Raw genomic sequence first — 27,924 nt, forward strand, 5'->3', positions numbered from 1 at the left:
TCAAGAAATGTGGTTCTCAGCCTCTGACCTTGAGCCAGGAGAGCCCAGAGCAAGGCCAGCGGGGCTGGGCTGCCCTCTCTGGGGCCACCCCTGTCCCCTGTGGCCGCCCATCGCGCGGGACTCACCACCGCCCTCTCTCCGCAGTGCTGCTCACGGCCGTGAACTGTTACAGCGTGAAGGCTGCCACCCGCGTCCAGGACGCCTTCGCCGCCGCCAAGCTCCTGGCGTTGGCCTTGATCATCCTGCTCGGCTTCATCCAGATCGGGAGGGGTGAGTGCAAGCTCTGGGCGCCCCCACCACGTGTCCCACAAGGCCCTGCTGTGCTTGGGGGGGGCGGGCCCCATCCCCGAATGCCCCAGGCCCCGAAGGTCTGGCTTCCTTTGAGCCGGTCACGCTGTCGGCGAGAGGCACTGATGTCGTTACAAAGACCGAATAAGTTAAATCCCGAGCGATGGGGAGAAACGGACTCACCCTGTCCCTTCCAAACCCCCCTCTCCGACCCACACGTGAGGGCGGGGGTAGGACGGTGACATGGTGGTCTGCAGAGGGGCCTCAGGGCTGTGCCCAGCATACAGAGAGCAGGGTGGGATGGAACTGGTACCGGATCAGATCTCGCACACGGGGCCCCAACTCCCAAGGGCCTGTTGGGTGGAGGGTGGCCACCCCCAGGGAGCGTCTTGCCGTGCTGACCGCTCCCACTGTGGTCAGCCGCTTTGTCTTATCCGTCTGGATCGCTCACGCCGTGGCGCTTGGCGGCAGCGCGTCCTCGCAGTGCTGGGAATGGAAGTACGCGGTTTCTCCTGGTGGGTTGGGCATCTGCTCGGTTCTCACGGACCAGCGATCCCGCAGGAGCTGGTGCAAGTCAGCTTTGGGGGCCCCTTCAGGGAGGGTCACCATGAGGACGCACAGCCTCGTGTGCAGGGGACACGCAGAGCCATGGCGAGTACCCCACAACCTCTGTGTTTGCCTCCTTCTACGTCCGAGTGTTTTTGGAGCCCTGGGGTGCGGGAAGGCAGCACCTGTGCTCCCGGCTCAGCAGGGGCGCTGGTAGGCTGCTTCACCCATCTCGGGGGCAGCAGGAGAGCCAGGATTGGGGCTGGGTCTGTGTCATCCAAGATGGCGTGCCAGCGCAGGGCTGCATACCCCTCGTGCGCAGGCTTCTCCAGCAGGGCACCCCACGTGGCGTCTGTGGGCATCTTCATCCTAGCCTGCCCTCTTCACGTGCTGGCTAGCTATGAAGCAAGTGGGTGGAAAACCCGTAATGGCCCCATATCTGCCGTGTCCTCCGGGCATCTGCCTGTGATACCCAGAAATCCGTTCTTGCAGTTCCGGCCTCTCCTGCACCCTTCCCTGTAATGGCCACTCAGGCCACCACGCTTTATAGGAACCCAGCATCCATAGACCGTGGGCCCGTTCCCCGGGGGCGTTCATGATTCAGGAGATTTGGGTGCACACGGCCCTCTCTAGGGCTAGAGAGAAGCCCACATGCTGGTCTACCCTGGCCTAGTAACGTGGAAGCGAGAGTTCAGATAACTCGGGCAGACCGTCTTTATTGAATACATTCACGTGTGTCAAGGTTTCTAGCGTGGCTGTGGCACCTGATGGGAACCCAGCACCCACGAGCCACGATCATCGTCAGCATCGAGGGGAAAATCCCCCCGGATTTCCAGACCACTTTCTGGGGCAGGTGGGTCACTGCTTTGGGAGCTGGACTTCATCCTGGGAGCATGTCTCAGACCACCCAGGAAATCTTTAACATCCTCCAGGCCTCGGGCGTGCCGACCAGGCAGGGCTGGGAGGGGCGGATCGGCCCCGAATGTGGGCCGCCGTAGCGCCGGGGGTACGCTCCGCACTCCGAGAGCCTTCCCGGGACTCCAGGGCCCAGCATCTTCTTGAAGACAGGACTGTATCTTCTTCCTTATTCCTCGCGTCTCGAGGACCCGGGTCAGGGCTGAGTAACCGTGCAGCCTCGTGAAGAAGTCGGCCGGGCAGGACCGGCAGGCCAGCCTTTGTGCAGCTAGGAAACATGTCGGTTGATAGAAGATCTCCTCGTGGAGCTATTTGCTTGGCTGGTCTGATTAGCTTCAGACCGATGAAGAATGTGGAGGGGTGACCTGACTTCTGTAAAAACACTTTTCAGTTGGGGTAGCAAAGAGCTTTTGTTCGGCTAGAATACCTAATGTGTTTAGGATTCTGTTGCTGTCGAGAACGCCCCCCCCGCCCGAAGCAGTTCCTTTCTGAACTCGGGATACAGTGCGGTGTCTGCAGAATTCTGCCTCCTGGTTTTCTTCAAGAGATTTGTGTTGTTCTAAGATGAATGCCTTCCCTTCTGGGGGACACATGGTTGCAAAACTGACCCCCTTCTCCTCCAGCGGAGTCTGTGGTCTGACTCGTCTTCCCTCGGGCAGCCTGCACGTTGCCCGGTCCCTGTGCAGATGGCTGGCGGGAGGCCCTGGATCCTTGGAGCAGGGTCTTGACTCGCTTGTGCTCAGACTGTCCCCTGCTCAGACTGCCCTGCTCACCTGGGCTCTGAGTGGTCGGTCTTCCTCCCCAGCCCACGGAGCACCCGGGGGGCCCAAGGGCTGCAGAGGGGGCTTGAGTCCAGCTGGCCGTTGTTCGGCCATCACGAGACCCGTGAGCAGTCTGCCCTCGTTCTTGCCACCATCCTTCACCGGAACCTTCTGAGGCCCTGAATGTGACTCGGGGCTGAGCCCTGACAAGGACTGGGCCCTGCTGGCCGGAGCTCAGCTGTGATTTGAGGACACCAGACAGCGCGTGAACAGGAGGATTACAGACAGGCAGACGGGGCGCCAGCCCAGACCAGGACTCAGGGCGGTGGGGGGGCGGCTGGATGAAGGCAGAGTCGGGGACAAAGGCACCGCTCTGCTCGGCCCCAGGCTGGGATCTTGGTGTGGGAGCTGCTTAGCTGCCCAGTAGCTGGGGGTGGGAGGGCGCCCGCAGTGTCAGGCATGCAGGCCTGGCGCCATGCGAGCTGTCTGGATTTGCTCCCAGCATTTCCAGAAGGGGAGACCGAGCTCAGGTCAGCATTTCAGATCCAGTGGCTGTTGTACGAAGCATGGGAGGCCGCAGGGAAGCAGGCAGGCGGGGTGGGCGGAGGGCACCGTGACGCTCATACATGCGGGCTGCCTCCACCTGCTTTTGTCCTTTTGGTCTGTGGACTCCTTATGTGTGATGCCCCACAGGGGCCACAGCCCTAAGGTCAGGCCGCTCCCAAAGCCAAGTTGGCGTTTCTCAGACCAGAGGTGGGAGTGGGGTGCAGAAGGCGCGTCCCTCTGCCCAGGTCCCCCCAGAGGACACACAATGGGCCCCTGTGGTTTTGCTCTTGCTGCAGTGTCAGCGGGAGAGCAGTTACAGTGTGGACTGCCTTGTTGTACAGATAAAAACGGTCCACAGAGCACTTCCTCCCTCCCACTCTGCGTCTGAACAGGATACCCTCTGCTGAGGGAGGTCGTGGGAGGTGAAGTCTCCGTGTGCCAAGCAGTCCTGCGCCCCAGCCCCTGCCCCCTGTGCCCCAGCTCCTGGCCCCCCCTTGCAGCAGCCCACACGAGCTCGCCCCGCTGCTGGGACATTGGCCCCAAGTGCTGGGAGACACGGGTGTGGTTTGCACTGTAAGCAGAGGCTCCTGAACGCGGCTCTGATTGTCTTCTACGTCCGGGCACCTGACGTGACGGGGGCATCTCGGAATGGGGGACGCGTGGGAGACAGCCCGTGCAGGAGGGGGCGAGCCCCTGCAGCGAGCAGCCCTGTCAAGTGGGCTGTGGCTCCTCTCTGTCATGCCGGGACTGCAGGGCACTGCACCGGGGGGCCATGCAGGGCTGGGGTTTGGTTCTCCACTCTGGTCCCCCGGGTCCCAGGAGCAGGGAGGGGGGCAGGGCAGGGCCGTGGCCCCGTGGGCCCCTCTGTCCCTCAGAATGTCTGGGGCCACTGTGGGAGGACTTGTCCCTAAGGTACCGTCGAGGCGGGCGTGGGTGTTTTTCCCTGCGGATGTTCTTTGGTAATTTTTTTAGATTCATTTGAGAGAGAGGAATGCGAGCGAGGGAGGGGCAGAGGGAGAATGCCCAGCGCACTCCCCACTGAGCGCCGTGCCCGCCAAGGGGCTCCATCCCACGACCCTGAGATCGTGACCTGAACCAAAACCACGAGTCAGATGCCCAACTGACAGAGCCACCCAGGCGCCCCTGCTCTTTGATAATTCGTAGTTGAGGCCTCCACGCCTCCGCACTGCTCAGCCTCCAGAATCGGAACAGATCTGCAGTCACATGCTCTGCTTGTGCCGCCGTCTGGCATGAAGTCAAAGTCGGGGAAGTCGGGCACTCTCACTGCGGCCCTCAGCTCACCCGTGCCCTGGGCAGGGGCAGCCACAGAGCCCCGTGCTGGGCACACGTGGTTCTCAGAGTCTCTCGCAGCCTGTGCAGGGGGGAGAGGGCCCTTTGCAACTGGGATTTGAGGTTTGAAGCAGATCTTGAGGCCAAGGAGCCCGTTCCTCCAGGGGGCTTAAAAGACAGAGGGTCCCAGAGACACTGGCCAGGTGTGGAAGCCCCGACCTCCTGTCAGCCTCCTCAAACCCAGATTCCTGCCCCCTCACTGTTCCCAGACATCCGGCAGAGACAGGACGGGCACTGCACTCCAGGCACGTCCCTCCGCGGTGGGGAAATGGGAAGACAGCCTGATGAGCCTGCCGCAGGAGGCATCCCCTCCCAGCATGCTGGTCTCCGGGTGGAGCAGGAGACCCATCGCGGTGCTTCCTGCCCTAGCCCATGAAGGGCACCAGTCACGCAGAGCTCACTGGCCAGGCAGGACTCAGATTGCCAGGACCCGGTGGCCCCACACGTGACAGCCTGTCTTACAGAGCAGGAGCCTGAGGCCAGACACTGTTCACTTGACCCGTGATCCGAAGCAGGACCCAACGCCACAACTTGTCCCGGCCACGTCCGTGAGCGCAGTGGAAGCCAGGGCGTCTGACCCAGATGGAGTGAGGCCCGTTGGTCTGTCTGCAGTGTCCTGTTGTCCAAACGCAGGGCTGCGCTCCCTCTGAAATTCGTGGGGGGCTCCCTCCTTGTGTTTCCAGCTTCCGGTGCTCTCTGGGCTTGTGGCTGCAGCACTCGGCCCTCTCGGCCTCGTCCCTGTGTCCCCTTCCTGTGTCTCTGTGTCTTCCGAGGACACTCGTGGACTTCAGGGCCTCCCCTAATCCATGATCTCATCTTGAGATCTGTACCTCGATTCCGTCTTCAAACCGGGTCACATTCAGAGGTTCCAGGTTACCAGGAGTTCTCGGGGGGACCCTGTTCCCATCTCATGACATAGATGACCGTCCCACGGAAGCCCAGAGGGATAAAGCGGGATGAGAAGCAGAAGGTTCCAGCGTGGTGGATGTTCCCCAGTTTGGGGCTGACTTTCTCACAGTGTCCCTATCCCAGGAGGGGTGCCCCAGGGCTGCTCTGCCTGTGGGAAAGCACGGGGGTGGGTGGGGCCCCGCCAGCCCTAAGGTTCTGGGATTCTCTGCTGCTGCCTCCAACTGCCCTCTCTCCAGATCACGGCGTTGACAGGCTCCCCGGGCCCCAGAGAAGCCCTGGTGAGCATCTGAGCAGGCCTTCCCCCCACGCAGAGGCCAGGTCTCTGGGGACGCCGGAACTGTGGAGAGCCCTGGTCCTCCCAGTCCAGGAGCCAGAGGGCTGGCACATTCCCAGTGGGAGGAAGGACCACGCCTGTCAGCGTGTGCGCAGAGCTGCTGGTTCCCGTGGCTGTGTCTGTGTGATGCGGGGATTTGGGCTAGCTTTCCCTGAGAGCTGCTCCCTGGGGCCTTGGAGCTTTCCCACCCCAGTTACCCTGGGTCTGCAGGGGGTCCCAGTGGGCGGGAGGCGGACCCAGCTTCTGGCTGTGCGTCGGCATTCACATTTCCAGCAGCCTTCCCGGGAGGGTCTGGTCAGGGACTGTGTTTTCGGGCTAGGAGGGGCTCCGGGGGCTCAGGGCCAGGACCCACCCTCAGCTGGCATATGCTGCCTTCTTTTGGGGCAAAACTTAGAGGTACCTTTGAGGTGTGCAGAGAAGCCCCAGAGAAGGGGTGGTCCCAGGGTGCCCACGCCCCCACTCTTGGAGCCTGCAGAAGGGCCTGCCTGTATTGCTCGCGATCCCTCTCTGGCCTGCTCTTGGGGGCTGGGGCCCTGTGGGGATAGAACCCTGTGTAGCTTGGAACACAGTGGCCACCAGAGGATTGTTGTCATTCATCTGTGTCTGTGACACCCCGTTCTGGGGCCCAGCACAGTCTGCATGTCTGCCCTAGCAGTGGGAGCGGTACATGAGGGCCCAGCATCGGTCACTACTCTCCCGAGCAGAGTCCTGCCCCGTGGTGTTGCCACCTGGGGGAGCCGCCCTCTGCCTCCCAGCGTGTTGCGCGGGACCGTCTGCCTCCACGCACCCAACAGCCCGCACCCCGGCCCTGACAAGCCTACGTGTTCTCAGAAAGCACCGTGGGTCCCCCGGCTGCAGAGGGCAGGTGGGTGGTTGAGACCACACGTGGAGTCTAGAATCTGGCCTCCTCCCGGGAGGGCTCCCTTCTCTTCTGCGCCCCACCCCTGCTCACCACCGCCATGGCCACTGGGCGCAGCCCAACTGCTAACGCGTATCGTGACACGGAGGTGTGGCCACCTCACCCACTTCTGGCTGGAGCTGGCCTGGAGCCGGCCAGGCGGCCCTCCTGCCGCTCTCTAGACCTCCCTGAAGACCACCTGCTGTTACGGCTCCAGCCCCAGCAGGACCCCAGGACAGCGAGGGCAGGCACAGCCGCTGTCCCTGAGCGGTCTCCCAGGCCCAGTGCCTGCTCCTTGGTGCCCATCGAGAAGGAGGGGCAGCATGCTTGGCCGGCATTTGGTCAGGAGCCTAGAGAAGTTACGGGGTTTCCCTTCTAGGCCGACGTCCAGCACAGTTTGAGTCTGAACAAAGCGGGAGCCCTGCCGGGGACGCATGCACGCCGCCCACTCAGGACAGGTCACTGTGAGACCCCTCCCTCTGTCCCTGGTGTGCAGTGGGGCACGCTGTGTCTAGGGGAGCGGATGGGGTGGGCGATAGCCCAGAGGAACTCAGCAGAGGGTTGACTGGCAGCCAGAAGCAGCAGCCAAATCCTCAGCAGAGCTTTGCCTTCTCCCTCCCCCACCCTCCCCCCCACACACAGACCAGGAGAGAAGCAGGAGGGCTGCCAGCCACACTCGGCGCTGCGGGGTCTGGGGGCGCTGCGGGGTCTGGGGGCGCGGTCCTGTGGAGTCTGGATGTCTGCTCTCTTCCGAGGGACTCTGGGCACTTTGCAGGCAGGGAGTGAGGTCCCAGACGGCCAAGGGAGGTCCCAGCAGATGGCCCAGCCACACTTGTCCTAGGAATAGAAACCTTTGTGGGCTCCGGAGGGGCCTGGCCTGGCCGAGGCCTCAGGGAGATTCTTTCATCTGTGTTTGGTCAGAACAGCAGTGTTTTCCTGGAGTTTCAGACCCTGCAAAACCAGGCTGTAAGTCCCAGAAAATACTGTTGTACGTCAGGAATTCCACCCCCCGCGTGACCGTCTTAGGAGACGACTGCGTGTACGTGTCCCAGCTCGGGACTGGTGGCCACCTTGAGAGGCGCCTAAGGAAGACGGGAGGTTGCACGGGGCTGAAAGCGCCTGTTCTTCCCTGGAAACTGCAGGCTGCGTGTCGCACCTTGACTTTTCTCCCTGTCGCCGCACGTCATCCGTAGTAGCCGGGAGTCCTGAGCACCCACATCTCCCCTTTCCTGCACCAGGTTGGGTGCTGGCCCCTAAAGTGACCTCTGCATGGAATGTCTCCATCACACACGTGCACACAGGGTCACTAATTCAGGGGGGAGCCAGTTTGAACCACTGCACCCAAATCTGTACACAGCCGATGTGAAAAAATTTTAATTTGAATGATCAGCAAGATACATGGAAGTGGCTGTAGTCGGAAGATGGGGCAGACTCACGAGAACGTTACAGTTTCCTGACACGCCTGCATTCCGTGAGAGGAGCCTTTGTGTGGAAAGCCTTCCATGCTCCAGAAGTGGCCATGGGGACCTGCAGTCCTCGGAAGGTCTGGGGGAGTGAGAGCGGCCTCAGCGGGCTCCCCCAGACTCTTAGGAGCAGCTGGGGCTTCTGGGAAGGGTAGGGCGGTGTGGACTCGCGCACATGGTCCCCAGAGGTGAGTCCTCAGTCGTGATCCTGGATCCCACTGCGAGCTGGCAGTTCCCCACCCCCGGACAGGTGGCCCGAGCCTCCATGTCCCCAGCTGCTGGGCAGCAGAAGCACGTGGACAGGGCCATGGGAGGTGGTGGAGCTCTGCAGACCATTTCTCTGGGGGACCCGCCAGGAGGGAGCGAGGGGGGGGCGGGTCTGGCAGCTCTCTGGGGTGCTGTTGGATGAAGGGGGTGCTGTCCTGAGCCCACTCTCTACATGGCCCCTGTCCACCCAGCCTGCTGACCACTCTGTGACCAGGCAGTCCTAGGACCTGGGCCTCTGAGACAGGTCACATGAGGGGGCAGTGGGCTGGGTGAGGTGCCGGCCACCCCGGGGCCTGTTTATCTATCACGAGACCGTGGCCACGTCCACGTCCCGGCTGGGGTTTGAGATCGCAGGCCTCAGCACCCCTGTGGGGTCAGGACAAACAAGCTCGTGAGCGGAGTCCAGAACACGGCACAGACCTGAGCTGCTTTGGAAGTGTAGGCTTCTGGTGGTGAGATGACAAGGTGTGCCGGGAGCTCCCTTCTGCGGTCCCCTTGGCGAACCCCTCACCTGCTGTCATAGTGTCCTGTTTCTGCCATGACTGGGGCCATCACCCCTGTACCTTGGGCTCCCAGGGGCGCCTGCAGACCCACCGGCTGTGGGTCGGGGTCCCATCCCTGCCTTGCCCCGCGGTGCCTGGACCAGTGGCTTCTCAGCTGGGTACCACCCAGGCCTTCCCATGGAGAGCACAAGGACTCCGTTAGAGATGGTCCCCAAACTAACGGGCGGTCCACACCCGACCAAGAGTGCTGCCCGTCCTCCAGCTGTGTGTGCCTGGCAGGCGGCCGCTGCAGATGGGCTGAGTGCCCAGCCCTGTCCCATGTCCCCGCTATAGCCGTCCCCAGAGCTGGGCAGCCCTAAACCTGTGTCCCCTGGGACCTGGACTGTGCCCTTACGTGGAGAGAGGGTCTTCACGGATGTATTTGAGGCAAGGATTGAGACAAGACCTTCCTGGATCACAGTGGGCCCTAAAACCCATGACACGTGTCCCAAGAGGATGGGGGATAAACACTGGGGTGGTGTGACCACACGCCAGGGCCCCCTGGGCCGCTCCCGGTGGAAACGGTCAGCAGAGAGGTGGACGGAGCTCTGCCTGTCCCTGCTGTTGTCTGTCTAGGCGGAGGACCCAGGCCGAGATGCCCCCAGGGACGGCTCTCTGGGAGGTGCTCGCGCTGCACGGCCCCGTCACTTCATGCCGCCGCGGTCTCTCGGGCGCTACTGGGTTCCAGGGACAGATCTGAGTTGTTTTTGAGAAGTTTCCTGCTGATACTTGCTGACAGGTCATGCTCTGAACTCTGTCCCACGAGCGAGGAGCCTGGGTTTAAGGTCAGCAGCTCGAGATTCTCCCAGCACGTAAGGGGGAGCCAAGACTCAAGCCTGGGTGCCCCGACCTGGGGCTCGTGTCACGGGTGCAGGGGGTGTCCTCTGAGGTGACCGGGCCTGACCAGCCCCTCCTCCTGACCCGAGTGAGCCGCAGGTGGATGCACATGTCCCTCAGCGCGTGCATAGCCGCCTGGCACTTAGAGTGACCGAGGGTCTGCAGAGCTCCTCCCCCTCGCGGGTGGGCTAGGGTGTCTTGGGGACCATGTCCCCCAGGTCAGCTGTGCCTGCTCGCTCCTGGCCCCAGGGTAACTGTGGGAACACGGGCGAGGTGGCTCAGCAGGTGCGTTTAATTTGTTGCAGTGGAAAGCCTTCAGCCCAGCGTTTTTGTTTGTGACTGTGTTTTGCTCCAGGAACATTCCAGAAGTTGTGGTGTGACCTCTTTGCAGTGCTCTCTAATCTGGCATTCCTTTCTGTCTGTTTGGCCTTTTCCAGGTGACGTGTCCAATCTGGATCCTAAGTTCTCGTTCGAGGGCACCAAGCTGGACGTGGGGAACATTGTGCTGGCGTTGTACAGCGGCCTCTTTGCCTATGGAGGATGGTAGGTTCTAGAATGTCAGGGCCTCTGGGCTTTGGGACACACAGGCTGTGTGGGCCCTCACATGTCGAGCGGTCCGGGTCTCTTGGCCGTCCGTGGGCAGCTCTGGGGCACGCAGGCAAGGCCGTCGAGCTGCTGCTAGCCCCACGCATCCCAGAAAAGCACAGGGGTGCGCCAGTGCAGCCCTGGGCACTGCTCACAGCGAGCCTGCTTCCTGTGGACAGACCTTTGCTGACGGACGTGAAGCATTTAGGCTCAAGGTGCTGGGCTTGGTGGTTCTCTCCCCACCAGGAGCGAGGTACCTGCCTGCGGCCCTGGCCGACACCTTCCGTCCCCTGGGTCCCCAGCAGCGGCCCCTGCTCTCGGGCCAGGCTGTCCCAAGTCCTAGGAGTAGCTGCTGGAGGCGGGCAGGCCGGCAGGCAGGGAAGATGCAGGAGAGGGTCGGGCAGCAGACGGGGTGCCTTGGAACACGCTTAGTGCATCAGCGCCTTCCACGTGCACACGGAAGCCGTGAGGGCTGCCCTTCGGCTCTCTTCCCCACGTGGCCTCTGAGTCTGCCCTCGAGTGCTCGGTGTGGACGCGAAGAGCTGCACATGGAGCGGGTCTGCGTGTGGGGGAGGTGCACAGGGTGCCCCCCTTGGGCCGGGCTGTGCCTCTGCCTCAGAGACCGTGCTGGCTGCCCGGGGGTCAGAATGCATCAGAGGACAGGCCACGTGGGGGTGGGCAGCACTGATTCCCCTCAGGACATGGGGCCCCCAGCTGCTCACCAAGGGGGACCCCTGCAGGTGTGGGGGGAGCCCCAGTCTGCGGGCCCAGAACAGCCAGGAGGGGCTCCCGGGGGGTCTGAGTTGTTTTCCCTAATAATTGTGGGAGGAATGTATTATGAAATTCTGCTCTCTCAATTCTAGGAATTACTTGAATTTTGTCACAGAGGAGATGATCAACCCCTACAGGTATGAGTATGAACAGACTTGTGCTATTTTAACGTGAGAGGAGGAGGAAGCCTGGTCCTGTCTCAGAGGCAGCCACGGGCCCGGCCTCGGACGAGAGCAGGGCCTCACCGGAGGGGTGCTGGGGCGGGGTGCTGGCTTCTGGCCCCTCCTCACTATCTGCATGGTGTCCGTGTGGCCTGGAACAAGGCTCCCCGGAGGCCCGGGGCCCGAGGCTGGAGGGCCTGAGTCGCTGGCCCAGGTTCACGCAGCCGCCCACCTGCCAGCTTCCAGCCCCTTGCCCGTGCTGGTGGCCGCTTTCCCCGCGCAGTGAGGCTCAGGACCCGGCCCCCCTGTGTTGGAGGGGACACCAGCTCCCCACCGTCCAGTCTGGCCCTGTGCTGGGCTGCCCTTGGGTGACGCCCCCCTCCCACTCCTTCCAGAAACCTGCCCCTGGCCATCATCATCTCCCTCCCCATCGTCACCCTGGTGTATGTGCTGACAAACCTGGCCTACTTCACCACACTGTCCACGGAGCAGATGCTGACGTCCGAGGCTGTGGCCGTGGTAAGACACCGCCTCAGAGCCTGCGAGGCCGGGCACACCAGGCCCCTCCTCCGTGAACCACATCCTCCGTGGAGCGGTGGAGCTGTGCTTCGCCACCCCCCCGAAAGAGTAGGGCCCTGGCTCTTAACCCGGGGTCTCGGGAGCCCCGTCGCCCAACCTCCCCCAGGCCGGTCTGTGTGACTTGTAAAGCCGAGTGTGGGGCTGGGGGTACGGTGAGTCCCAGGCAAGCCGAGCGCAGGGAGGTGGCCTTCCCCCACCCGCAGCCCGGATGCACGCTGCACTTGTGGGCCCTGGGTTCAGCGGAGCGACGCGGCCTCTCCGGACCCCGCAGAGGCGGCCGGCTGAGTGCCTTGTCAACCCCCAGACCAAGCCCCAGAGCCAGGGCCTCAGCTCTTGCGACACCCGCCCACTCCACCTTCTGAGTAAACACCCAGCTCCGCGCGGGGGGCGGGGGGGGGGGCCACTGGGGGCCCAGCCAGAGACAGCCGTGCTCCCCTTCCCTTGAGCGGATGTGCTGATGGAGGGAGGCTGTGCACAGGGCCACCCTGGCGTCCTGCAGGGTACAAGTGCCTGCGGGTGTGGATGGGGAGTGAGGCGCAGGGCCCCGTGCTGAACCGGGTCCTGTCCCTGGGGCTGCCCCCCAAAGTGCAGACCCCACGGGGTCACTCCAACTGCAGACGTCTCACGATGGGCATGCGGGAAGCCGTGCAGGCAGAAGTGTGCTGGGGCCAGGCTGTGAGGACGGCCTGTTGTCCGGGTGGAGAAGTTGGAGTCCCGTGCTGGGTGCCTGGGGGCCGAGAGGCTCACGCTCACTGTCTCTGTAGGACTTCGGAACCTATCACCTGGGCGTCATGTCCTGGATCATCCCCGTCTTCGTGGGCCTGTCCTGCTTTGGCTCCGTCAATGGGTCCCTCTTCACGTCCTCTCGGTGAGCCCCCACCCAAACACCCTTGCGTCTGCCGGGCTCTGGGGAGAGGCAGGAGATGCCGCTGGCGCGGGGGAGGCCGTGGCACACCGCCTTCTAATGTGTGCTTGAGGTTATGTTTTGTCCTGTTTGAGTAAAACGGAAGTAGGGGAACCGTGAACTCTACTCTGTCCCCCGGTCCTCTGCTCGGAGGTGACACAACTGTGTCCTTCTGGACTCTCACGGGTTCATTTCGAAACCCTGCCCAGGGCACTGGAGGCCCAGGGGGACAGGAGGTGAGGAAGGTCGAGTCTTTCCCTTGCCAGCTGAGCCCCTGAGGGACGCCGAGAAGCCCAGGCAGGGAGCCCAGCCCCAGGGGCATGTGCCCTCTGCGCTCCCTGCCCTGCCTGGGGGCGCGTGGGGAGGAGGCTGAATGGCCACTGCTCTCCCCGCAGGCTGTTCTTCGTGGGGGCCAGGGAGGGCCACCTGCCCTCCATCCTCTCCATGATCCACCCACAGCTCCTGACACCCATGCCGTCCCTCGTCTTTACGGTAAGCGGCAGTGCCGTCCAGTGTCCTGCACTCCGTCCCCGGGGCGATGGCACGCGGGCTGAAGGGGGAGACTGGCGTGTCCCTCGGGGCCCGTCTTGGGAGCTTCCCAGCCGGAGGCCGGGGGAGGGAGGCTGCGCGTTCTGTCCGCACGAAGCCCGTCCCGGCTCCGCCTGCTGTCCGCTGGCTGCAGACTCGAGGCGACACTGAGACATGAGTCATTGGCATGAGTGGGTCTTCACGTTGCGCTTCAGAGATATTTTTTTTTAAGTTTTTAATTCCAAAAGCTGCGTGTAGCGGTTGTGAAACAGAAGACCTGGGAAGCGTGGAAGGGTGCGAAGCGAGCGCTGTCCAGGGGCGGCTGGGCGCGGGCCGCTCCGGGAGCTCTGCGGGCGTTTCGTCACGAGATCGCGTTTCTCTGCTCACAGTGCGTCATGACCCTGCTGTACGCCTTCTCTACAGACATCTTCTCCGTCATCAACTTCTTCAGCTTCTTCAACTGGCTCTGCGTGGCCCTGGCCATCGCCGGCATGCTGTGGCTCCGGTACCGGAAGCCCGAGCTGGAGCGGCCCATCAAGGTAAGCGGCCGGCCGGTCGGCCCGGCACAGCCACTCAGTCCTGTGCCCTCTGGCGTGTGGCCAGGCGAGCCGCTGTCCCTCCGTCTTCCCTGCGCCGGCCGGCGGTTAGGGCACCTTCTCCAAAACATTCTGGCGAGGCTGGAGTAGGTCTGTGTGGACGTGCTTCCGAGAGACGCAGAGAGGTAGCTGTTTCACAGGATGACTGTTATCGGGAACCTCTTAAGTGCCGACCACGTGACTCCAGGTGCTGGGGTTCATCAGAGGACAAATTAGACCCCTAAGTCCCCTAGAGCCTCTCTTCTAAGGAGGGCAGAAGCAGTAACTACGGAACCCGCGTGCCAGGTGGGGGGTGATGAGCACTGCGGGGCAGGGGCAGGTGCCAGGGCAGGAGGGGAGACCAGCTGGGGTGCAGGTGGAGGTGCCCACAGCGCCCGCCCTAGCCTCGGCCTGCCCAGGAGAAACCAGGGTGCTGGCCCTTGTCACCTCGGTCCTGGGGTACAGCTTCCCGGAGTGACACCGTCTCTCCAAGAAGGGGTGCAGCAAAGGCCCCGTGCGCACGTCAGCCACGGCCCTGTCCCTTGTCCAGCACCTGCTAGCATGTGGTCCTCACGATGGGCACCTGTCCACCAGCCTCCTCCCTGCTCCCCACCCAGCAGTCTTGCAGAGGCCAGCGGGGTCCAGGAGAGGCTCTGGGGAGACCAAGGCAACCTCAGTGCCCGGGATCATCTCAGCTCTCGCTTGTGGGGGGCGCCGTCCCCACATCAGCCAGGGCTGTGACTGGCACTGTCACAGTGGGGCAGGCGGGGCGTGCCATGTGGACTGAGCTGGTGGGACCCTGACTCGTCCGTCACCCCCCGGGGTCTGCCGGTGTGCAGACAGACGGCCGAGCCCCAGTGTGGATGAGGCTGCCCGGCGGAAGGCACAGAGAAGCAGAAGCGGGACGAGCGTCCCGGGAGCCGCCAGCCGGTCTGTGGGCGTGTCTGCAGCTCTGCCTTGAACTCTGTGGGTGGGCCGCGTTCCGGGGGGCGGGAGGGGCGGCTGCAGACTGCAGCCCCGCCTGTCCACAAAGGGCTCTCTGAGAAGGCGAGTGCTGCTGTGTGTTTAGTGGGTGGCCACGGTCTTCCCAGAAGCGCGGGGCCCCTCCTTTGGGTGACTGTGTCGGGTGCTGGGCCCAGGTCTCCACCCTGTGATGGAACCAGGAGGCTGACCTTCCCTGACCTTGGGAAGGGTCAAGGGACCAACCTGCTTGTTTCCATCTGCCCATCAGCACTCTCTGTGCTTGGAGTGGTTACTGCCCGGCCCCCCATGCTGAGGGCGGGTAGAGGTCTCCGTGGTCAGGAGCCTGGCTGCCTCGTGTGAGGCCGACTCAGAAAACCACGCAGGCTGGAGCTGGCAAAGGCTAGAACAGGCCCCGGAGGTCAGAGCCGTCCATAGCTCGGCCGGGACACAGGAGTGGCTTGGAGTGGGGGTGCAGGGGGTGCCCGAGACGGGGGTCCCAAGGGAAAAGATGCCCCCAGCAAGGACACGGGATAGGGTGCATTCAGCAGGGTGGATGGGACTCAGAACAGCAGGTGGTGGGAGGTGTGGAACGGGAGTGATGGAGGACAGGCTGCGGGCCTCAGCTACTTCCCCATCCACATCCCCAGGTGAACCTGGCCCTCCCCGTGTTCTTCATCCTGGCCTGCCTCTTCCTGATTGCCGTGTCCTTCTGGAAGACCCCCGTGGAGTGTGGCATTGGCTTCACCATCATCCTTAGTGGCCTGCCTGTCTACTTCCTTGGGGTCTGGTGGAAAAACAAGCCCAAGTGGCTCCTTCACAGCATCTGTGAGTACCTTTGTCCTCAGCCCGGGGCCGCGGCCGTCTGCAGTTCTGGTCTAACCCCTCATCCGGGAACAGCTGAGCGCCCCCTGTCCCAGGTCCCAGGGTCAGCCAGGGGCGGTGACAGTGTGCGAGGCCCCGGCCAAGGGGCCGGCAGTGAGGCATTTACAGTGCTGACCAAGGTTCGGGGCGCTGTGGCGTGTTGGGCAGTGACGTCTGGACACGTATTTCAGGGATAAGACGCTCAGCTTGGCACCAGCTAATCTCAGAACAAGGGATTCCAGAGAAGCAGGCTGCTTTTGCCAAGTAATGAAATCCCACCGTCTGTCACCAGCTTAAACACAGCCGGCTGACCTAGAAAGGCAGAGAAGGACAAGGCAGGATCCCAGGATTGCCGTCCTGGGCTCCATTCACAAGCCAAGCTTAGGTCCCATGACTGAAATCACGCCGAATGTGGCAGGATTCTAGAAAAGTCAGGGCATCCGTGGGCCTGCACCCCAAGCACCGCTTGCCAGGTGGCCGTCCTGCGTTCTCACTGGCGCCTCTCGGTCATTTGGGGGAAGCTTTCCTTCCAGCCCAGCCCACAGGCTCCCTGTCAGTCATTTTTCAGAAGACGCCGCCCAGGGGCCTGAAGCAGGACCCCCTCTATCCTGAGATTAGCACCCACGATGAGTGCTTGCAGGGTCCATGGGTGCCAGGTGTTGGTTGGGCCCCTGGTGCATGCCCACCTGCTCCAGCGTCTCTGCAGGACTGCAGGCGAGCCGTGGTCATCCTGAGGACGGCGTGCCAGCTGCCGGTCCTGGCGTCTGCCTGGACCCTCCGTCCCATCGGGGCTCTTGAGAACCCCGGGCTCTGACACAGGCCGAGGGCTGGAGCCCATGCCTGCCTACCGCCACGTTCCTCGGCCACACCAGCTGGGTGACATGCGGGTTGGCTCCCAGCAGCAGGGAGGCCCGTGGGCCCCGGGCGCGTGTACACGCATCGGGAGGTTTCCGAAAGAGCCCTGGGTTTGTAGCCGCCCCTGCCGCTCTGGGAGGTGTGGCCACAGGGGACGGGGTGAGCTGCAGCCCACACCGCCCGGCGCTGCCCTCAGCTGACTAAGCTGTCCCCCCGCCCACAGTTTCCACCACGGTCCTCTGCCAGAAGCTCATGCAGGTGGTGCCCCAGGAGACGTAAGCAAGAAGCACCGAGAAGCTGCCGGAAAGAAAATGAACAAAGATGGTGTTGAAACATCTCACCCCTTGAAAAGCGACTCCGGTCCTGTCATCCAGGCAGCTCAGCTGAGCGCCCCGCTCCGTCCCTCCACTGGGTCAGGGGGCTGGGGTCACAGTGAAAACTGGTACGACTTTAGTCCCAGAAAGCGAACGTCTGTCTTAACCTCCACGAGTGTAGCACCGCGAAGAGGCCGGGCCCCTGACCCACCGCAGGCTGGTCGCCGCGTTGGGACTTTCACCTTTCAGCCTTTGTTTATTTGTGGTGTTTTTTTTTTATTTAAATTTTGGGTCAAGTTGACACCACCAAGATGATGATTTTCTAAAGAAATGAGGGGAGTGGGGCGGGTTTTCGCCCTCCGCCCCCCACAGCATGGTGTGCTTCCGAGGGACCAGGTCGTGTTGTGGGGCCCAGCCCGGCACAGGCTCCCAGGAAGGGAGGGATGCCAAGCGCCGAACACTCCAGTCCCACGAACACTCCAGTCCCACGAGCGAGCTATCAAGACTCGGACCTCGCCGTGTGGACCTCAGAGTTGCACTGACAGATGGACGGCGGCCAGACCACGTGCTTGGCTTTCTTTTGTTGTTGTTACAGATGCAGTGACTTTAGTGAAACTAATCTCGGGACTTAGGTCTCTTTGCCTTAAAGACCCAAGTGTAGTTCCCTCCCCGACCCCCAGAAGAGAGAAGAGAAGGTCTCCAGAACAGCTGCCTGGAGAGAGTGACTGACACTGGCCCCCCCAGCTCGGCGGAAGGCGGGTTCCCGCGGCTGGTGTCCACCGCAGGCAGGGTCCCCGAGCAGAGATCTCGAGCGGCTGACGACCCCAAGCTCCCGACCATGTGCGCCACCCGGGACATCAGCGCAGGGTCCGCGTCTGGGCTAGAGCCCGGTCACCTGGGACGCACCGGGCTTCTGGCTTCGCGCACCCCGCCCTGGACACCCGCATGAGCGGAGGCCCGACGGCAGGAGGACTCGGGTGTGGGCTATGGTCGCGTGGCTTCTGAGCTGTTCCATATCCGGTACTGGGACTGACCGAGAGTTTTTCCAGGCAAAGACTCACATTTGAAATCTACAGCGAACCAGGTCAGAATGGCAGACACCATGGTGGGGAGTCCTGAAGGGCTTCCCACCGGTAGTCCCTCAAGACCACCCTCTCCGGGGCCGGAAGAACTGACCCCAGCAAGCCGCCTAGAGCTGGTTCGGGCTCCTGGGGGGAGCCGCCACCCCACCAGGGGCATGGCCCTCCCCAGGCCCGACTCCACTGCTGGGACGCTGGGGCCGCTGCTCTCACTGCAGCTGTCCGGACTCCTCGGGCTTTCGTCTTGGTGCCCGTGGAGCTTTCCCAGGGGTGGCAGCTGAGGCCAGAGCGGAGGTCCAGCTGAGCCCTCAGGCATCGGGCTGGAGCCCCGCAGGGCCGCGTGAGCTTGGCGTGGCCAGCCTGCTACCATCCGTCCGGGCTCCAGGACCCAGAGCAACCTGGAAGCAGCTCGGGAGACCGAGAAGTCTGCCCGTTGTCCATCCGTCCTGCTTTGTGTCTGAGCACAGCGCTGGCTCTGGGAGGGATGCGGGGAGCCGAGGGGTCCTGGCAGCCTGCAGGCGGATCTGGGGAATCGAAGCACCGTCACCCCTGCAGGGATGGGGGGCCGGGAGGGCCAGGGTTTCCTTCTCACGCAGGCGGGTCACAGGCTGTTCTCAAGCCTGCTGTGAAGGCGGGTTAGCGGCCCCAGCTGCCGTTCCTGGAGCCGCGCCCCCAACCCGGTCCGGTTGGGGGGCCCTCAGACGGCGGTGCCGAGTCGGCCCTCCTGCCCGCAGACACGGGGTGGCGCTTCACAGTGGCGTTCTGGGCAAGGCAGAGACTCTGCTCTTTGTGACCGCTCTCCTGACGCGTGTCCCGAGCACGCGCGTTTGTCCGGCTTCGTGTTTTTTGTTTTAAAGCAAACCCTGTCGTTACCAGCAAGCCTTTGTGCGTGGGTCTGCTGTTTTACCCAGTCCTGACGTGTCACTAATTTAAAGGATGCTGTTGGCTCCATGTGTATTTATTTGCGGGGTTGACGACCACCCTTGTTGCTGCGCGGTGTTCCGCTGTCCTGGCGTCCCCGTGTGTCCTGGCCACGTCAGCCGGCCGCGACACCTACTGCGGAGTGGCGTGTGTGGCCTAACGTCTCTCTCTCTTCCCGTCAGTGGCTAACCTGTTGCACGTGGCTGGTTCAGGGTGGGGAGTTTGGGGTTTGTGGGGGGGGGGGTTCGTTGGTTTTGAAGAAACACGATCAAAATCTTAAGTACTGCTGGTGGTTGTCCGTGTCTTTTGTTCAGCGCCGGATTCTGGGTGTAGGAATGATCCCGGGCGTTGTCTGCATAAGGGGGGTTGATCGTGTGTGTCTTGGCCCACCTCATTCGTTCGCTGCGTGGCCTCCTTGAGGCCGGCAGCGTGGGAGGCCCGCCACGGTGGCCACAGCCCCCATCTCAGGATGGGTGGTGCCGGCCAGGAAGGAGGCAAGGGGCCTGAGTGGGAGTTGGGATGTGCCTCTCGGAGGGGGCGTTGCAGTTGAGATGGAAGAGAGCGGGGCCGCGGGCCGGGGCGGCTGCCGGGGCCAGCAGCAGGAGGGCAGGGGGAGGCTCATGCCAGCTTGCGGTCAGGAGGGAGGGCCAAGCCCCGTCCCTCATTTCCACAGCATCCTTGAGTATCTCGTCCGAGCCCCAGAGTGGGACAGGGCTGACGGCCACACCACTCCTCCACGGACCCACAGACGACACTCAACGGAACTCCGGCACGCTGTGTCCTGAGCGTTCGTGTGTGAACAGGGCCTAGAGGACGGGTGGGTGGGACAAGGATCTGCCAGGGTGGGAAGGGCTTTGTGGGGCAGCCACGGCCTGAGCCTTGGGACCGCAGGTTTGGGTGCTCGGTGGAGGGGTTTCCATTCCTGAGACGGGCTTGGTGAGGGAGGGCTGCCTGCCATCCGAGCACACCAGGGCACCCCGACTCCGTGTGTGCACCCCTGCATACTGAGCCCCAAAGCCAAGGGGGGAAGGGGCTGCGTGGGCAGGGCTGTCCCAACCTGCTGCCCTCACTGCATGCCCTCGCACCCTGCCCCTGGGGGCCAGGTGCCCACAGCGGTCCACACTCCCACCCAAGCACCGTGCTGCTCCCTGTCTGCTCCAGGGAGCCCCACTAAACGCACACACAGCTCATGATGCGTCCAGGAGCACACACAAATCCCACATCCATTCCCAGGGGAGCAGGTGGGAACCCTGCGGCCCCGGCCCCGGCCCAGGGACGGGCTGTCCTTTCACTGTTGCCAATGAAATTGTCTCGACACCTCAAAGGACCTCAAAGGACGGTTCTCAAACCAGTTTCTTAGACCAACCAGAGCTGGGACCCTGGTCCTGCTCTTCCTGTGAGGGGTGGGGAGAGGGACATGGAGGCAGGGAGAAGGGAGATGGAGGGAGGGAGCGGGGAAAGAGGTCCACAGAGGCGGGGGTGCTAGGCACGTCCACGCCACAACCTGCAAGCACTCAGCCGAGTTCACATTCCGAGGAGCCCCAGGGAGGCGAGGAGCGAGGCTGGCAGCTACAGGAGACTTCTCACCGTCCCCCAATTCCTAGGAAATCCTCCAGGCTCACCAAACTCACCGGGTGCTTGTATGGACTGCTGGTGAGGGGGTTGGGGGTGTTGGGCCAGCAGCAGCAAGACGGGGACCCTTGCCCGTGGAAATAGCTACAACCACTATGAGTGTGGGGTGCAGTGCAGGCTGTGGGGGTGAGGTCAGGCAAGGGGAGGGGAATTCTGAGCCCAGTGGGAGGGGGCGCGGTGATCTCCGGGCCAGGTGAGAGCTCCGGAACCTCGGGGTGTCACGAGGACCCCAGGGAGGGAGCGTGTGCCTGCCTCCAGACAGACCTTTTTTTTTTTTTTCTTAAAGGTTCTATTTATTTATTAGAGAGCAGGGGGAGGGGCAGAGGGAGAGGGAGAAGCAGACTCCCTGCTGAGCAGGGAGCCTGATGCGGGACTCGATTCCAGGATCCTGGGATCATAACCTGAGCCAAAGGCAGACGCTTCACCAACTGAGCCCCCCAGGCGCCCCCAGACAAGACCCTTTCTGAGAATCCCAAATACACGACCTTTCTGTGGCCTCCAGAGTACGTAAATGCTTGGCCCCCCTCCCCCACCGAACAGCCTCCAGAGATGGGGGGCCCCAAGCCCTGAGCCCACTTCCTTTGGTGTGGTCCACCATGAAAACAGGCAGACCCTCTCCCCCGCACACGCACACAGGCTGCCCACACCAGAGGTAGGGTTGGGGCCCAGGCGCCCTCCACCCCGCAGCCAGAAAGTTCTAAATTCCTGCGCACCAGGCAGGCTGAGTGCTGCCCTCTGCACTTCTTGGGGTCCAGTCCAGGCAAGACCCAGATCCTTCTGTCTCAGCCCGAGGGTGACTTCGTGCTGCCAGGAGGAGCTCCACCGTGGGATTAAAGTCAGAGGCTTACAGCTCACACGCCCACAACGCCCCGGGCAGCGGATCGCTCACAGGACAAGTCTCTACCAGTTCCCCTGGAGAGCGAATCCTGTCCAGGGCAGAGAGGACATGGAAAGCTTCAGAAGTTCCCTCTCCCTTAGCAGCCTCCGTGCAGGCTGTCTGGAGAGCGGCATGTGGCCCCGGGGAGCCTCTTCCCCTCCTCCCCTCGAAGGTGGGCTCGGGGCCCAGAGTCAAGGCGTGGGTCTGTCCCTGCCCACCGGTGTCCCCATGCTTCCAAGCCGGTCCCGCCTGTCCCTCCTGGGGGAGGCCGCCTTATGAAGCCCTTAGACAACCCCTGGCTTGAGGTTGGGAAAGCAGTGTGGACGATCTTGACCCTTGACCCCGAGGTCAGCGGGGCCACTCCTCGTCTTGAGAGCGGCTCTGACTGTTACACAGCCAGGCCGCTGACTTCTCGTCCTGTCCATGAGCGCTTGCCCAACCTTCCCGGAGGGCGCAGCTTCACGCTCAAGGAGTCGAGTTGGGGGGTGGGGGCTGCGTCCTGACTTCTTCCATTGAAGCCACTACTGTTTGATTTCTGGGCTCGGCTCCTCCCTTGCGGACAGCGGCGGATCCCACAGGGAGGGATTTGTCAAATAAAACCCATGTCTGGACTAAGGAGAGACTTTATTTGGAAGGGCTGGCCTGTCGCGGTTGGGACCGTGAGCGCCTGGGGGACAGGCCAGGGTCTCTCTTCTGGAGGGCAGCCGGGTGGGGCCCGGGCGGAGCGGGTGTCCCCCCACCAGGGGGCTGTCTGCTGGCTCGCCCTGAGGGGGCCAGGGTCGGGTCTGGGGAGGAACGGGGGCCAAAGCACAGCGTGGTTAAGGAGCATTTTGTCCCGGTGGACCGGTGGGGCCGTCACTGCCGAGGCACAAGGGAGTTTGAGGACCCGCGTCCGGCCTCGTCGCCGGCGAGTGTCCTCTGGTCGTCAGGGAAGGGGGTCCCTGGCAATGAGCTGTTTCCAGAACATGAAGGGAGAGGGCTCGTGAGCCCCGGCTGTCCTCCAGGGCGGGAGGCCTCGCCGAGGTTCTGCAGTGTCCGAAGGAGGACGGGGCTGTGGTGGTCTGTACCTGCACGCGTGGCCCCCACCCCGGCCACCTGTAGCCCCTACCACTGGGCCCCACACATGCAGATCCTGGCCTTGCTTTCCTCCCTGCTCAGGGCTCCTGGTGGCTCAGTTGGCGAAGCATCTGCCTTCAGCTCTCGTGATCCCAGGGGCCCTGGGATGGAGTCCGCCATTGGGCTCCCTCCTCGGCAGAAGTCTGCTTCTCCCTCTGCCCCTCCCCCACCCCACTCGTGTTCTCTCTCTCTCTTAAATAAATAAAATATTTTTTAAAAAGAAGGGAAAGGTGGAAGGAGTACACAAGGACATTTCCCTGAGGGCGGAAGATCTCTGGGAGAGTCTGTGGGAATCAGCCACCTCGGGAGCCTCCAGGTAGGGAACTGGAGGTCCTGGGGGTGTGGCAGGAAAAGGGATTTTTGCCCCGTGCCCTTGTGCTCCTTGTAGGTCTTGAATCACGTGGGTGATTCACCCATCCATGAAAACAGTACTTTTTAAATGAGCTTTGACAAAGCAGCAGGCTCTCTGGGACGCTGGCACTGTTCCGTGTGGTGCACAGGGTGGTGCAAATTCATTGTGCTGTGAAGGGTTGTGCGCTTTCTGCAGGGTCTTAAGTGCACACCGGACGTGTTGCTGCCTGGCCTCTGCCTCGACCTTGCTGTGTGTGCTGGATGTGTCCCGCAGCCTGCAGGATCCGCCCCCAGCATGTGAGGACGGGGCGTTGGCATCCCTCCGTCTCCAGCCCCCGCCGTGAGCCCCTCGCTCATCAGGAGCTAGACATGAGGCTCAGGGCCCTCAGTGCAATGGGCAGGGAGGGCGGGGTGGGGACAAAGGATTCGCTTGTGTTGGCAGACCCCCAGGCTGGCAGGAAACAGGGTCCGCATTCAGGCCTTCCCAGGTCCTGGGGGTCACTGGCCGCCTTGAGCCCTTTTCCTGCCTTCTGAGGCTGGGCTCCTCCAGGGGAGGCTCTGGGAGCCCTTCAGGGACCAGATGCATCTGAGACATCGGCGAGCCCGCTCTCATTGTTTCTGCACCTCTGCTTCCAGCGTGGCAAGGCCTCCTTGGGAGGGACACTCAGGATCTCTCGGAACCGTACTGGTGCCCCAGGACAGGGCTGTGGAGCTGCGCCTGGGATGACCTTCAGGGCTCCACACCCAGAGACCCCACCTCGCTGTCCCGGGCAGTCACCCTGGACAGACGCCTCCACCTTTTCCCCGCGCGGCTCTCGGCCCCGACTGGGCTTGCTTCCGCAGGGCCGACTCACTGCCATTTGACATGCTTGGCCGTACGACACAGACGGCTCAGGGAACTGGCCGCATCCCCAGGCTACCAAGAGTTAGAATCACAAACTCAGAACGTCCAAGGGCCGCCCCAAGACCATTTACAGATGGAGAAATGGGGGCAGAGAGTGAGAGAGAGAGCATGAGCGTGGGAGGCCCTCAGTCTGGTAAGAGTGTGAACGCCTGCCGGGATTTCGGCCTCTCCACCCAACACGATGATCTCACTGCTTTCGCTAATTGCGTATTTTTGAGCAGCTGCTAAGAATGTCTTCAGGTGTGTATTGACAGCAGAATTCCAGCCCCCTCCGCGGCTCTCTTCCCAGGCTTCCGGGGTCCTTGCAGCCAATTCAGAATTATACAGAGCACACAGGGGCCACTAATGACGTGACCGGAATGAGCTTAAGCAGGGGCTAGGACTGGTACGTCCTAGGGCACAGAGAGAAAGAACTAGAAAGTGCGCTCACCTATGGAAGACCGGACGGAGAATAGCTACCCCCCCCCCAGCTGCTCTTGTGAAGGGAAGGGGGAGGTTGCACAAACCACCCCATGGGGTCTTTCAGGCCCGAGAAACATCCAGAGCTGCGCCATGAGCTCTTACAAAAGGAGGAGCTCTGACCTCTAGGGCCAGACCTGGATTTTGGGGGATGGGATTTGCTAGATTGGCAGGTCCGGAGCCATGATGTAGGACGGAGGCATTCAGGCTGCAGGTTTCATGGATCCTCGTTCCCCAAAGACAGGAAGACCAGCAGCTGGACTTCTCAGGCTAGGCGCCGTCCCCAGAGGAGCTGGTGAGTTACTCTCGGTCCATGTGGGGTGTGGGAGGCCCGCAGGGAGGCCAGTTTCTGTCCTGAGCCCTGTTTGTTCCCTGCTTTTCTCCTTGCCTCAGGGAGCACGTGGAAGGGGCTAGGAGCAAACCCGTAAAGTGCATAATGCCGTGCCCACTGCCTTTGACACAAAGATCCGACTCCTGAAATGCTCCCAGGGCCTCGCACATCGGCCACCTGCCTACTTTTCTAAAAGTTGTTGAACCACCTCCCCTCCCTCTGGCATTCCAGGCCATGACGGCCTTCTTCCATTGTTAGAACGTCCTGTGCCTGGGACACACCTCAGGGCCTTTGCACGTGCTGTTTCCACACTGAGCCGCTCTTCCCCGCCTCCTCGCCTACACTGCAGCCACTCCCTGGGCTCAGAGCCTTCTCTCCACCTCCGGGTTTATTACAATGTTGTGAATTGCCCTTTGGCTTCTTTTCAGTGCCCACGTGTAAGAACATTTTGGATACTGGAGATTCCTGGAAATGCTTCGATGGAAGCTATAGAATAGAGAAGAGTGGTCCCCCCGGGACCTGAGAGGGTCCTGGCCCATGGCTCTCCAGATAGGCAACTTCGAGCACATGGCTCCCCTCTCCGAGGCTCGGTTTCCCCACCGTGATCTCCTAGGCGGTAAAGGTTAAGACAAGTGGCCTATGCCTCATCCTTCCTCCCCTTCCCTTCCAGGACCCTGAGGCCGGTGACAGATTGGCCACCCCACAGCCCCTGCTTCAGGAGCGGAGGGCGCGTGGTTTGGTGAGAACTCTGAGGGAGAAGTGCAGCAGCCTCCGGGGAAGGCTGCCTTCCTCAGGACACGACTGACTGCAGCATGAGCAGGAGGCCGACCGGCACGCAGGGCAGGTTCCAGAGGGGCGGGAGGGGTGCGGGGTGAGGTCAGCAGAGGCACCCCTCCCTCTGGACTCCGGTTACAGTGGAGACCAGCTGAGCTCCCGCAGCTTCCCTGGGAGTCGCTGTGGGGTCCTGAAGCCGGGGCTCCTGGTGTGGCTCCGAGCAGGACAAGAGCCATGCCCAGGATGCGGAGGTAGGAGCTTCACCATGGCTGTGAAAGCCCCACCACCCCTGGGAGCGCCCGGCTTTGTTCGGGCTACCGGAGTGGGCGCCGCCTGGCGCGGCCCAGATGTCCCGTCAGGACTGGGCCTCACCGTCCCCGGGTGGCGGCTGACCGCGCTCAGCAGAGCCCTCCCAGACTCGCCCTTGGCTGGAGGGTCCGCTGGCCTCTCTGCAGGCAGCCGGTGTCTGCTGGTGGCTGGACATGTTCCGAGGCCCCTCTGCCCCAATTCGGGACGATTCCTGCCGCTGTCCCAGCCCCGAGCTCCTGTGGGGTCGGCTGAGGCCTCTGCCATGACCGTCTGCAGTTCAGTGTCTCCCTCTGCCCGGCAGGGCCACCCCAGCAAGCCCTGACCTCACATCCCTGTGTCAGAGCCTGCCTCCTGCGAACCACACAAGAGGGCCCACGCGGACCAGGGCCACGACCGCGGGAGAAGGGGGAGTGGGTCTGACCCACCCCATAGCCCGCTCTCTATCTTCGCCAGAGCACTGGTGCCCCGTGCACATGAGAAGCCTGAGGAAGCCAGGGAATCGGGGGGCTGATGAAACGGGGTGCCCTATGCCACACCAGGGCACAGCACGGGTGCCAAGAACCCTGGCCTCTCAGACACCGGAGCTGGAGTCCGGCTTCCTCTCCTTGGCTCCAAAGGAAAGTCTGCATCTCTCCCCAAACACGGGGAGCTCAGGACCATCCCTGGGAACCTCAGAGGACAGAGCCTGCTTCTGCGGCCGTCCTGACATTCCTTCTGCACGGCGTGTGGGCCAGGGCACAGCAGGCATCATTAACTCCTCTAAGCAAACCTAAACTCTCCGATCCCGACATCCGCACTGCAGGCAGCAGAAACCCCACTCGGATAAATCTCCCCTGGGTCCCCGTGTTTCCTGACCCCTGCCGTCCCCCACTCTGCTTTCTGTCCTTGCTTTTGGCCAAGAGGAAGAGCGGTGTCCAGTATTAGCAGCGTCCCTCATTTTCATACTTTGCTTTGCGAAGGCGTGTAAATGAGTTCAAGCCTCCTGGACAGGTTTGGGCAGTGTTTGCTTGCACCTGTGACTCAGCACTCCCATTTCTGGGTACACATGCACCCCAGGGCGTGTGCGAGACTGTTTGCAGCCGTTCCGGTCCCAGTGACCCAAACTGGAAACTGCCCACAAGACCGTGAATCCCAGAAAGGAGACATTGTGGTCATGCGTTGTTGGGACAATGAGCATTGGTGAGGGTTGCGTGGCCACGTCGTGTGCCACAAACCCAAGACCCCGTGAGAGAAGCCTTTACGGAGAACTGCCTGCTGCACGATCCTACTCCCAGAAAGTCTGAAACTTGGGGCAGGATCAGTGAGTCTGCACAGCAGGTGGTAGTGGGGTCAGGTGTCAGGGTCCTGGGGCCACTGGAATGCATCAGCACAGAGAGGGGCTTCAACAACACACATTTATCCCTTCGCTGTCCTAGAGGCAGGGGCTTCTGCAGGGCCAGGCTCCCCCCGAGGCCCCAGGGAAGGGACCTTCCTGCCTCTTCCAGCTCCTGGGTGCTCCAGGTGTCCCTCGGCTGGTGGCCATGTCCCTCCATCTCTGCTTGTGTCTTCCCAAGGCCTCTCCTCTGTGTCTTTGTTCAAATGTCCCCGTTCTTAGGAGGACACCAGTCGTTGGCTCTACGGCCCACCCGACTCCAGCATGACCTCAGTGTATCTTAGTTACATCTGCAAAGACCTGTTTCCAAATAAGGCCACGTTCTGCGGATACAGGTGGACGTGGTGGGGGGGCTGCTCTTCACCCCGGTACCGGCATGGAGGAGGGCTATGAGCTCCCGAGGCGGCTCCCGTTAGCAGGGGGCGTTCTGACTCTGGCTCCCCGGCCGTGACCTTGTGAACCCCACCCAGCTGGGCGTGCGGCGGGATTCGGGGGACAGAGCGTGCACTGCACTTCCACAACACACAGTGGAGAAGAGGGTGGCAGGAGGTGCAGATCTGCTCATTCCACAGAATCGTATTCATACGGCCACTTTTCCAGGGCCACCGAAACAAACGACCACAAAACGGGCGGCTTGGACAGAGATGTACCTTCTTGCAGACCTGGAGGCCAGACGTCTGACACGGGGCTGGCAGGACTAACGGCAAGGTATCCGCAGAGCTGGCTCCTTCTGGAAGCCCTGGGTAGGATTCATTTCTTTGCCTCCCCCAGCTTCTAGAAACCACCTGCTTCCCTTGGCATATAGCCCCTCTTCCAAATGCAAACCCAGCGGCTCCTCTGTGACTTCCTGCCTGTCTCTTACAAGGACCTGTGCTGACACTGGGCCCACGTGGATGGCCCAGGACCGTCTCCCCATCCCAGGGTCCTGCATGTAATCACACCCATAACGTCTCCTTCGCTCTGTAACTTATCCACAGGTTCCGGGGATTAGGACACAGACATCTTGGGGGCTGTTATTCTGCCAACTGTTTACCTACCTTGCGGCCT

General features: G+C 62.4%; 1 protein-coding gene across 1 annotated transcript in view; it reads left to right on the top strand.

The window, feature by feature from the left end:
- SLC7A5 (solute carrier family 7 member 5) overlaps positions 1 to 19,035 on the top strand; it is a 33,237-nt gene extending 14,202 nt beyond the window's left edge. The window contains exons 2-10 of the mRNA XM_026494632.4: positions 145 to 270; positions 10,094 to 10,199; positions 11,105 to 11,149; positions 11,569 to 11,692; positions 12,517 to 12,620; positions 13,052 to 13,148; positions 13,574 to 13,723; positions 15,370 to 15,547; positions 16,662 to 19,035. Of these exons, the coding sequence (XP_026350417.1) occupies positions 145 to 270; positions 10,094 to 10,199; positions 11,105 to 11,149; positions 11,569 to 11,692; positions 12,517 to 12,620; positions 13,052 to 13,148; positions 13,574 to 13,723; positions 15,370 to 15,547; positions 16,662 to 16,717 (986 nt within the window). The 3' untranslated portion in view covers positions 16,718 to 19,035. The remainder of the gene's footprint in view (positions 1 to 144; positions 271 to 10,093; positions 10,200 to 11,104; positions 11,150 to 11,568; positions 11,693 to 12,516; positions 12,621 to 13,051; positions 13,149 to 13,573; positions 13,724 to 15,369; positions 15,548 to 16,661) is intronic.
- The last annotated feature ends 8,889 nt before the right edge of the window (positions 19,036 to 27,924 follow it).

The sequence above is a fragment of the Ursus arctos genome, unplaced genomic scaffold (assembly GCF_023065955.2).
Source record: "Ursus arctos isolate Adak ecotype North America unplaced genomic scaffold, UrsArc2.0 scaffold_19, whole genome shotgun sequence".
Lineage (NCBI taxonomy): Eukaryota > Metazoa > Chordata > Mammalia > Carnivora > Ursidae > Ursus > Ursus arctos.